General features: G+C 36.8%; 1 protein-coding gene across 5 annotated transcripts in view; it reads left to right on the forward strand.

Annotated features, from left to right (window-relative positions):
- cacna1ba (calcium channel, voltage-dependent, N type, alpha 1B subunit, a) overlaps positions 1–12,492 on the forward strand; it is a 111,083-nt gene that overhangs the window by 94,983 nt on the left and 3,608 nt on the right. For 4 of the 5 annotated variants that reach the window (XM_057352036.1, XM_057352050.1, XM_057352060.1 and 1 more), the window contains 10 exons: positions 567–663; positions 3,960–4,065; positions 5,567–5,674; positions 5,909–6,036; positions 6,652–6,770; positions 6,871–6,997; positions 7,084–7,194; positions 8,671–8,709; positions 10,028–10,238; positions 11,904–12,106. In XM_057352036.1, coding sequence (XP_057208019.1) covers positions 567–663; positions 3,960–4,065; positions 5,567–5,674; positions 5,909–6,036; positions 6,652–6,770; positions 6,871–6,997; positions 7,084–7,194; positions 8,671–8,709; positions 10,028–10,238; positions 11,904–12,106 — 1,249 coding nt within the window. The remainder of the gene's footprint in view (positions 1–566; positions 664–3,959; positions 4,066–5,566; positions 5,675–5,908; positions 6,037–6,651; positions 6,771–6,870; positions 6,998–7,083; positions 7,195–8,670; positions 8,710–10,027; positions 10,239–11,903; positions 12,107–12,492) is intronic. The other variant, XM_057352044.1, reaches the window with a different exon arrangement.

Raw genomic sequence — 12,492 nt, forward strand, 5'->3', positions numbered from 1 at the left:
TTAACAATTGATTTTGTGAGTTCATTCTTTAACCTTAGTGGTTTTTAGAATGATGTTTAAATCTCACATGATGGCTCTGTTAATACAGCCTCTTCGTTATTTTAGATCAGTGAAATGAGATACGCCAGCGTACGCTTTGGAAACCAAACTGGCATTGAAACCTTTGTTTCCGTGCACCGATAAAGGAATCTCCCCTCGATGTCTCAGCATGCAGATGCAGACATCTTCCAAACAATGCAGCCATTCTGTCACCATCCACTCTTGCCATCTCACTCACCTCTTCCATCTCTCTTTATCAGGGATCAGCTCTCTCACCTCTAACCTTTGGGATCCATCTCTGACCCCACCAGGCCAGGATGGCATCCCTGTACATGACACTCTTGGAAATCTAAATAACACAGATTTCTGTTTTTTGTCGTCTGTTTGTTTGTTTGTTTGTTTTGTCTCTTTCATTTCGTCTTATCTGGTTTACTTTCCACCCCCTCCCCTTGTTTCTATTCCCGTCTCTCTAACTTGCCCCATCCTTTTCTTTATTTTGGGTTTTTTGCGTTGTCTGCACTGTGAAGTGGCCGTATCAAGTACCTCGATATGTATGAGATGCTGCTCCACATGTCCCCACCTTTAGGTTTGGGAAAGAAATGTCCTCCACGAATCGCCTACAAGGTAGCGCAACTTCACATGCCCCGCCCCCTCTCTGCTCATACTGTCTTCCCATTGGCCTATTCTTCAGCCAATCTCTGTGCTCTTGCAGTGTTCCCCCACTTGTTTACATGTTTGTTTGTTTCTCCCCTAACTTTAGTATTTTTGGTGTAGTCCTTCCTTCCTTCGAGACCCCTCAGCCCCCCCCCCCCTTAATTCCTGTGTCATTTGGGGATGGTCACAGACTAATGACAAGTATGACCGCAGAACTTTATATTTAGTAATGTAATATTTATATTTATAAAAAGTGTTTTTATTACTAACAAGTGAAACACTGATCCTAAATTTTCCAACATTTGTGATCATACCTCATGTGTATAAATTCTACCCCCTAAGTTGCATTGTGTAATGCAGGGGTTCTCAACCTTTTTTGGTCAGTGACCCTTTTTTTCAATGGCAAGGTGCAACTTCACCCTGGTAACAGGCAGAACATCATTAAAGCAAAATTATCATTGTGTTTTAATATTCAGCCTGTTTTTTTCAGTAACCCATGGCAGCCTGACAGCCAAGACGTCTTGTTAAGTTAAAGGGACAGTTCACCCAAAAATGAAAATTCGGTTATGATTTACCCACCCTCAAGTTGTTCCAAATCTGTATACATTTTTTTTGTTCTGTTGAACACAAAGAAAGATATTTGGAAAAATGTTAGCAACTGACATGTCTGAGACATCATTGACTACCATAGTAGAAAAAAAAAAAAGCAGTCAAAGGTGCCAAAGCACTTTTTGCTTAAAATATCTTTTTTTGTTAAACAGAACCGAAAATGAGACAATTTGTTTCATACTATGGTAGTCAATGATACCCCAGAAATGTCAGTTGCTAATATTCTTTCAAATAAATGTCTTTGTGTTTAAGAGCACAAAAAAAATTATACAGGTTTGGAACAACTTGAGAGTGAGTAATTCATGATAGAATAAATAGTAGCATTATCTGTTTTGCTATTTTTTGCAAAACTAGTGTAAACTCTTACAATAAAAAGAATGCGTGCCATTTTCACATTTTTATACTTAACTTGGTTTGCTTTTTTTTGCCAAAGAGACACAGAAACCTGCTTTGTCCAGATGACCAAATATGTCACCAACATTCAGCTCTGTGTCCAGGTTACATATACATATGTAGATTTCAACGGCACAAAAGAGCATGTTTAATACAGTATTTAACCTCTGGCTTTAACTTATGGCTATGAATGAGATGTAAATCATATAAATCTCCTGTTACCCATCTGCATCTCTGGCAGGCCCACATTGGGTCACAACCTCAAGGTTGAGAACCTCTGGTGTAAGGGTTTGTGCACGACATGAGCAGAATTAGTAAAAATTCAACGCACAATCTCTAATCGCTATAGCATAATATTTTATGTAAATTTAGTCTGCATTAAGACACGCCACATTGCTCTTTGGTTCTTGCTGGACGAGTTTCTATTTCTTGTGTTAGAATAGCTGGTGTAACTCCAAAGGGACTCCCTCACTCTCTCACCCTTGTTTTCATGGAGCAGTGTGTTTGTAACTTCAGTTGAGATCTATGAGATCTATGCACTTGACCTATCTTCCTCTCTTAGCGGTCGTTGTCTTATATTCTCTCTGTGTTGCTTGTGCTGTCTATCTCTCATCCACTTGACCATTTCCTCTCTCTTATCGGTCTCCTGGAGCCTGCCTCCCATTCTCTCTCTCTCTGTGTGTGATGTGTGAGAATATACGTCTGTGCGTGAAACTGTACTCCTCTTTTCTTCCATTCTGACTTTTTGCTCTGTTTTTCTTGCACTGCTAATGCTAGTGGATGTATGCTGGTTTTGCTCAGGGGAGCTCAACTCTTCACAATTAATGTCACCAAAACATATTGTACACTTGTACTATAGACCATTTTGCAAGATGTAAACGGCCAGGAGCACTTTATTTTATTTTATAATTAAATTCTAAAGATGTTTATTTAACATTTTGATTCCGTTTGTTTTAACATTTGTGTTAAACAGGAAGTGCTTCTGGACCAGTGTTGTTTTCATCTTATAAAATGGTTTATAATACACATAGACTTGTCATATTTTAAAGGGATGTGTGTAATTTCGTGGGTAGAGTCGATAACCCAGTTCACACAAAAATGAAAATTCTGTCATCATTTACTCACCCTCAAGTTGTTCCAAATCCGTATACATTTCTTTGTTCTGATAAACACAGAGAAAGATATTTGGAAGAATGCTCGGAACCAAACAGTTCTTGCCCACCTTTGACTACCATAGTAGGAAAATTTGCTTTATAAATGTCTTTGTTCTGTTGAACACAAAAGAAGATATTTGGAAGAATGTGGGAAGCAAACAGTTCCGGGGCACTTTTGACTACCATTGTATATTTTCCTACTATGGTAGTCAGTGGTGGCCACGAACTGTTTGGTTACTAACAACTTGAGGGTGAGTAAATGATGGCAGAATTTTTATTTTTGGGTGAATTGTCCATTTAAAATAATGATGGAACTGTCGAAAAAACCCTCAGATCTCCTTAGCAATCACATAGCGATGCCCTGGCATCCAGCCACCAAAACCTTAGCAATGTGAAGGAAACTAATGCACAAGTATAGTTAAATCATGTTTTTTCAGGAAAAATAAAGGATTTTGTTTACTTATTTAGTGCTACTTAGAAATTACACACCTCACCTTTTAAAATGATTTTTACAACGGGCTGTGTCAGGATGATGTGCTTAAAGTCCCTTTAAGTTCAATTTTATCTTTAAAGTTAAATTTGCTGAAAAAACACCTTTATTGTGATTTGGCTTAATAAGATCATTCCAAACTATAAAATCAGATATTTGCTGTATTTTTCTTAAACAGTTAATCCCAGAGTCGAGCTCCCGTGTCTTCTGAAGCCCCTCATGGTTATGTGTACATGCTTATCTCCACTCTTGAGTCGGTGTGGGTTTATTACCAGTGCACTTTGGTTGCAGATCGTAGCCTCTAGTGGTGAATGTGAATGTTCGACTCTGTGCGTTCTTCTTCTCTATGTGAACAAAACTGTTTGTGTGCTTCAAATCTTAAAGATATTAAAGACAAGCACAACATGCTGCATCACAAAATTACTATACCAATCAGAGCCAATATATTTATTATGCAATTACTAGAATTCAGTGGACAGGAATCAGAAGAGGGAAATAAACAAGCGTAGCCTTGGATACTCACAAACGGTTTTGTTTAAGTTGTTTTGGGATGTTCTGGTTGATACTGACTTTGTGATGAGTGCTTTTACCCCACTAACAAACCTCGTGGCTCCCTTCAGCGGCTGGTGAAAATGAACATGCCCATAGCGGACGACAACACTGTGCATTTCACATCTACCCTGATGGCTCTCATCCGCACCGCCCTGGAGATCAAACTAGCATCCGGTCAGTTATAGAAAACATATTACCTTCATAACGGTTCCTACCTTTCCTAAAGACTAGATTCAATTCATCTATGTCTTTTCCAAATACATTCAGATGCACTTATTTCCTGATATTTAATAAAGAGACGTGCTCACTCAGCCCACTTCAATGAGTGCGACTGGTGCTGCTTGTGCCATTTACGCTCGTGTGGGTTGGTGTGTGTAGCATCTGTTGTATCTCGATGGGAGCTTGGTATAGCTTGCAGGAGCTTCACTGTTCATGCTAAACAACACTGAAATTTACACTTGCCTTTCACAGGGAAAAAATCAGTGATGCATTGGAATGCATTAATCTGACTGTAAGAATATTGGGTTCTTGAACACTGTTAAAAAATCCTGTAAAAAACAGACATTTTCTGGCAGCTGGGGTACCAGAATTAAACTGTAAAATAAAATAAAAATCCCTGTAAAATGACATGTTTTCCCTTTTTTCTTGTAAATTTGCTGTGTATTTCTTGAATTTTAGGTTTTGTGACCGTATTTTTAAAAAGACATGAAAAATCTGTAAAAAAAACAGTAAAATTACAGGGGTTTTTTTTACAGTGTAGCTTGGTTAGGGTCACGGCAACCAGGGCTGGATTGGGACGTTAAATCGGCCCTGGCATTTCATCCCCCGCGCCCGATTAACGCTTCTAATCCGTCAATCTCTCTGGCCCTTGCGTCCGTTTCGGCCCGATTACCAATCCAGCCCTGACAGCAACCTGATCTCACAGGAATTCATGACTATTTTATGAAGTTGGTTCATGTAAATCGTTCAGGAACATAAGATTACTAGAACATAAGCAATACTGAAGCCCTAACCTAACGTCACTGGCGTAAAAGCAAATCATACAAAAATGTCAGAATGAGATCGTATAAATTCATACGAATTAGCCAAAATTAGCCAGATCATAAAATAGTTACGTATTTGCCGTGGGATTGTGTTGGTTACAGGGACACACACTGATCAAATGTGTAGCATTGCTTGAATGGCAGTTACTGTTTAACTTGCTTTGAATAAAAGAATCTTCCATATGCATAAATCTAATCGACTGTGTTTTATTACTAAAACAAAACACTTTTTTAAAATCTACTTTTAGTAGTAAAAATACACCTAATCCAAATTTGAGACAGGAGATGAGAAAGTCTGTTGGGGGAAGAGCAATTTTTTGTATTCGATCAAGCCAAATTATAACAAAATTTTAGATTTCATGATGCATTGTGTTATTTCGTAAATAATGAAATTCAAATTGTTGTCTGACTAAATCTTTACAACCCCTTTTGTCTATTGAAGAGCAATATTTTTTATGTTCGCTGGTGGAATGTTTTTTCCTGAAATGTCAAATGATCAAAGTCAATTGAAGTCATACGGTACAGTTTACAATTTGAAATCTAAAATGTAATTTAAGATGGACATTAGATTGGTTAAGTGATTTCTGAGGTAAGCTAATTTGCCTTCTGTCTCTCTTCATAATTCTCCACAGGCATGGTGGCCCAGCGTCTGTCAGACGCTGAAATGAAGAAGGAGCTCTCCACAGTCTGGCCAAACCTGTCTCAGAAGACCATGGACCTGCTGGTCACTCCACACAAACGTAAACACATCATGAATCACTTCCTTCCCACCCAGGAGATTATTTAGTTCTCTTGCCACAAAAATACCTTCACAATCATGTATCCAAACAAGACAGACATATTTACGCTACAAATTATCTAAGGGTTATCACACATCAACATGGATATCCATAAACTATAATACACAGCGCCCTCTTGTGTTCATCAGTGGAACACACTAACTTCACATGACTAGGTCTGTTTTTTATTTGCAGCCAATGAGCTTACAGTGGGAAAGGTGTATGCAGCTCTTATGATCTTCGACTATTACAAGCAGAACAGAGCCAAAAGGCTTCAGTTGCAACAACAGCAGCAGAGAGAGCAGGCAGGACCTGGATCTCAGGTGAAACACTCTTGTATCACATTGTATGAATTCAGTTCATGAAGGTCTGGCTGGAATGCTTTTTCACAATAATGAATGTGACCCCATGTATGCAGGACTGGTCTTACTGCAGTTATTTGGGTGCATTTACAGTAGTACAGTACAACTCTATTAACTCATTCTTTAAATCTTTTAAAAATCATTTTTAGTTCAGCAAAGAAATAAAAAACACATTCAAAATTGTAGATAAACATATATATATATACTGTATACATATACAACATATATTATTATGTTATTACTTAATACTATTAATACAATAATGTTACTAAATAATAATACATAAATATATTAATAAATGAAATGATATATTATAAGGATTATTCTAAGTTAAGTTAAATGTTTTACAAATTTGGAAAAAAATATAGTCAATCATAATTAAAGGTTTTGGTGATGGAAAATATGTTTTAATAGAGCCAGTGTATTAAATTAAATATATCGCTAAAATAAAATTAAAGAAATAGTTCACCCAAAAATGGTAGAAGTGTTCCTTTATGAAGCAAACCTTTATTTTTATGTGCTTATGCTGAAGTTCTCTGTTATCATAACACCATGTTTTCTGTTTTGTCTTTAAAGAATAAAGTCAGTGCTCTCTTAGAGCCCATTCTTCCTTTAACCCACATGCAAGATCAGACCATGAACAGTGTGGACTCCACCATACCCAGCTCCACCACACTCAACAACGGACGCACGCAGTGAGCGCAAAAACATCCCTCATACACATGCACAGATTCTTATTCGTCATAATGTGTGTGCAGTGTCTACTACACTAACATGATCTCCTCTCTGTCACAGTCTTGACAACACCATTAAAGGATCTTCATCGTGGGCCTCAGAAAAGTCCAAGGAGGTCCATAAGTCCAAACGGCGGCCAATCTTGAGGGGCCAGTCAGAGGAAGCCTCGAATGCAAACACTGCCCAGGTGCTGCGATTAAAGACGGTCTATGACACCAGTGTCTGTCTTTGATGTGTATTAATGCCCTTATTGCTTGTGCTTGTATTTAACAGGAATCCGTAGAAATGAGGAATATGGAGAACAGTGCCAACACGCCAACTTCTGCCAGCCTTGAGGGCCAAGGACGTGCAGTATCCATGCCAAAACTCAATGCAGAGATGCAGGTACTCTTAACAAAATGTTGTCAGTCTCGTACAAAATGCATGTGGGTTTTCATGCTTTCTATAATGTGAAATGGTGGAAGCATTATCTTTAAAGGAATAGCTCACCCAATATCTAAAATTTGCTCAAAATTTAAAATGACAAACACTGTAATCTTATCTTATAATAAAAGTGGATGGAGACCAAGGCCTGTCAAGCTCCACAATGGACAAAAATATCTGCTTCTTCCCATAGATAGATATATAATCTTGCACTGAAATGTATTGTTCTTACAATCTAATCAAAAATACATACGTACACAGTATTGTTTTAGTTTTTTTGAAGGCAGAGGGAAAGTAAAGCATAACACAATTAGTCTTTGTTAGGTTGCCAGATCCATGCTTGTGCTGGCTAAGATGAAGTACAGAGAGCTCACAATAAAAGTAATTTAGAATGAAATACTTTATAGTCACAAAATCTTTAAGATGAACTCAAAATAATTACAAAATCAAAGCTCGTTTTGAATGCTAAATGACATTTTCCTTTTATTTATTTTAAATGTCATTTGCACCGTTGCCGAACTGCCTAAAAGACTAATGGGTTTTACTAATGGATTGTGTTGTTTTGATATCTCATCACTCAGTGCTTAATGTTATAAACAACAGCGAAACGAAAGCATCATTGGAAAAATAGATTTAAAACCCTTTGAGTGAGAGCCTAAATCACGTTCCATTTGGACTCTGAAAAAAGAAATCAGTCCATTAAGACTCATCAGGACGTCCCTCCTATGATCAAATCACACTAACACCACACGTTTCCAGTGCTAATGGGTTGCTTCGGCTGCCTTAGTGCCTCCACTTCACTCCCAAATTTGATTCCCAGCCAAGCCCGTGTGCTGCGCCAGCCGATAAGAGACATTCAATGCTGAATGTAACATTTCAGCACCTGTTAATATACCCCAATCCCTCTGATTTCTTGGGGAAAGCCCTTCTCCACTGGCACCTGGCCATCTCCGGGCCTTCTGTTTGACAGATGAAAGGAGGTGCAACAGAGCCAAATAACTTCAAACACTAAATTCCAAAAGAAACCACAATCGTAAATGTTATTGCCACATATAGGCATGAACGGTTGCAAAACTGTATATATAACTGCAATACCAGTACGATCCTTTAAGACAAGTTGTTCCCTAAGCTATGACTTGTGATGTCTGTCATATTATGTTAGGTTGCCTCAGAATGACAAACACTTTCAATAAATAAATAATTAAATTAACTGAAACTGAAATGACTATAAAAAACACAACTCATTTTTAAAACAAGCAGTTGATGTTAACGGATATACTATCAAAAATAACTCATGTGAGTCATTGAGACAACAGGTGAGAGACTATTTTACATGATGGTTTTCAGTGTCTTTCTACCTTGACAGTCGCTTTTCATTTTAGAGAATGGTCTCTTATTATCTCTTCTTGTCTTTTCTGCCAACGTACGTTTCACCAGAGGAGTCATTCCCGTCATTCTCCTGGAACCTTACTGGAAGTATGTGCACATATTCACTCCATTACAAATATAATTCTTTTCAAGCAGGGGTTCTTTAGTTTTACTTCAGCACCCAGATTTTTCATTGGAGATCAAGCAGCGAGTTTATACAGTGCAAAGGAAGTCTTGTTTTTTAAGGTTTTGTTATTTATTGATTTTCTTTTGTTATCCCAGATAGTCATGATTAAAAGTACAGTATGGCTGTCAAATGATTAATCGCATCCAGATAAAAATGTGTTTTTACATAATATATGTCTGTGTATTGTGCATAATCATTTTGTATTTATAAACACATACACGTACATGTAGAAATATTTTGGAAATATTTTGATGTATTTATTTATATTTACCAATCATTTAAATTATAAATAAATGTTTTTTAATATTTTATATTCAAAGTTAAAATGGACAGTACACAGATATATACAGTATTATGTAAAAACTTTTATTCAAACTTTTACATAACAATCTTTTCTTCTGGGTGCGATTAATCACGTTTAATCGCTTGACAGCCCTAATTAAAAGGTTCTTAGTATTTAATTATTTGCATTGCACATTTTATACCTGACTTCCACCCTGTCAGAAGAAACCTGTGACGCATTTCTGGGCTATGACCCACCAGTTGAGAATAACTATTCTAGATTTATTACACAATCAAATAAAAAAATCTATTGTATACATTGTATTTTATTATACATAAATATATTTAATTATAATAAATAACTGTTAGGGCCTATATATAAATATATACATTGTATTATAATATATAAATTATATATAATAAATGCATGAAATTATATAATATTAATTAATACATATTTATAAAATTAAAGAAAATAACTAAGCGGAACTTTTAAGTTACTAGTTAAGTCACAGCACTGCTTGTTCTCACTATCAGTAGGAATCTCAGAATTAGAAGCCTGTTGTACTACAAAACATGGAATCAAAGTAAGTCTGGTACCATGACTCAGAAGAAACACCTGACCTTTGATCCTTTCACACAGATTAAGAGGCGCAGACGCCATGTGTTGGACAGCATGAGCCCAAAATGAGTGTATTCCTCAAAGACTCTTAGATCAGCTGCTACAGATGTTACACAGTTTTTTATCCTGCTTCTGATACTTTGATACCATAATGAGTCTTTAAAGCATGACTGTGGTTTGTAGTTCATCCCTGTTTTTGATGCACCTGAGCTAAAATGACAGTTCAGTAAACAGAACAATGTTATTAGAGATATTCCCTGTAATATTCCATGATAACAATGTGCGAAAGCCTCAATCTGGCTTTATTTTATCACCACCTTGTGTTCTGTCCTTAGCCCATTCCGGATTCCCCAATGAGACGCCCGGCGTCCACTTTTGCAACACAGCGCCCTCAGGAGGTCAATCTGAACGACTACATTTTGGAGAAACCGGTTCAGGAACGACAACACCACCATCACCATCATCACAGATGTCACCATCGCAGGGACAAAGATAAGAAACAGAGATCACTGGACCGGTCGCCGACCGCTCAACACAAGGCCACAGGTCAACACACAGTTTCACTTTATTTCATCATCTTTCTCTTCTTATGCTCCTAAACTCTGGAATTCTCTCTCGGCTGACATCAGGGAAGCAAATTCACGTGCAACTTTTAAATCTCTTCTTAAAACATTTTATTTTACCATTGCTTTTACTTGATTATTCATGTTATTTTGTTTTGTTTATTTTATAACTTTTATATTTATAGGATGTTCTTATTGTTGTTTTACCCAATGTGAGGTTTGCTGTAAAGCACTTTGAGAAAGCAACTTTTAAATGCACTATTTAAAATAAATAATAATAAAATACAATTATTATTATTAATGTTGTCAAAGCAAATAAGCAAAATTTTATTGTATTGGTCCAGTTGATCTGAGACCCAGGCATGTTGTGATGAGGACTGGTGTAGTTCAGAGGTAAAAGCGCAGGGCATGGTGTGAGAGCATCGGGGCTACAGCTGGCCTCTATTAGCCGGATAAAAGGGGCTGACAGACATGCAGACCCAATGACCTGTTAATTTATGGTTATCTCTCAGCAGGCCAATCGAGAACAGGGAAGAAAAATTCAGAGACGGTCAGGTTCTGTGTTTTGTTGAAGAATGGGAAATCCAGAGGAGATGTTAGAGATGTGCCACAGCAGGGCTCAATACATCAAGAAATTCCTTTATTTTATACCCATTCGTTTCTCTTGAAAAAATCAGCAGAATGTCCAAAAGCGTTAAATTTTACACCGATTATTTAACTTTAGACACACATTTCTGACAATTTTTGTAGTTGTTTGCTTATAAAAAGACAAATTACGTATGCAAATGTTCGGTTTCTGTATTTTCGGATACTGTCAAAAGCTATTTAGTCAGTTTTACAGTAATATACAATATACAAGAGACCATTTCAAAATCAGTTTTTCTGATTTTAAAATGTATTAATAATAGATATGTCATTTTTGTTTTATTCTGTAAACTAATAATAATATTTCTACCAAATTTCAAAGAAAAATATGATTTCTTTTTGCATTTATTTGCAGAAAATGAAAACTGGAGAAACAGGTCAAAATAACAGAAAAGATGCTCTGTATTTTTTCCGACCTCAAATACTGCAAAAGAACAAAACAAAACAAAACAAAAACAAGTTCATATTCACTTTTAAGCAATACAACAGTAATATTTGTATATGTTTTTAGGAAAAGATTTTTGTTATGTGATAACCTTGATTTTTATCACAGTTTTCATGCGTCTTGTCATGCTGTCAGTCTTTCACATTGCTGTTGGATGACTTTGTCACTCCTGAGGTTTGATTTTGAAAACAGATACTGGACTGGGATGGACACAATACATCTAGAAATGCTTATTAAATACAAATTTGGAATGGTCTCATAATTTTGCCGTGGCTGTATATAGTTTTTCTTACCCCATTGGTCAATTTTGTGTTGTTTTATTTTTGTTTTAAGCATACATCTAACAGTGTCTTAAGGTTTATACTTAGAACCAAAAGCAATTTGTCAGTTGACTAATAAAAAACATTAAAAATACACTTTAACTCCAAATTTCTAGTAAAAATATCTACACATCCTTTAACTAGACAAAATACAGACTAGAATCAGATGAAATGGCACATTTTGTAGTGCTGAATCCAAGTGCTTGCTTTTAAATCCACCCATATTTTTGCCTCTCAGGCACAGCGGCTGACCCAGTTGAGGAGAGGGTTTATGACCGGGGTCGTTCTCATGACAGGAAGCACCATTCGTCATCAGCGGACAGGCAGCGGTATTACTCCTGTGATCGCTATGGCAGCCGAGACCACTGTCCCAGCAAGTCTGCTGTGGCAAGCTGTGCCACCTCACCCACCGAGGCCCAGGAGGCCAATCTCAACAAGCAGGTGGGACGGGGTCGAGAACAGACAGGAATATGTGGGTCAACAAAGGGTGATTCAGTCTAAGGAAAGACAGCTTAGAGATTTGAAGCTTAAATAATGATCCTGAACTCCATACTGTAGTAAGTGATGAGAAGATCCACCAGAAACTAGAAGATCTAGTCAGTAACCTAGTACAGATTTGTTCACATGTAAGTTTGAGAATTATTTATAGTTTTAAAGCATTACAGTGCCAATTTATAGATATCTAATGGAGCTCAGCTAATGTACAGTATGTAAAGCCCTGCCCCAAAACTGAATGTTTGATAAATGTGGTTCAAAACCTGTATATGACTCTTCTGTGGAAAATAAAAGAAGATATGTTGAGAAATGTCTGTGGTTTTGTGTCCATG

This window comes from Triplophysa rosa, linkage group LG2 (assembly GCF_024868665.1).
Source record: "Triplophysa rosa linkage group LG2, Trosa_1v2, whole genome shotgun sequence".
Classification (NCBI taxonomy): Eukaryota; Metazoa; Chordata; class Actinopteri; order Cypriniformes; family Nemacheilidae; genus Triplophysa; species Triplophysa rosa.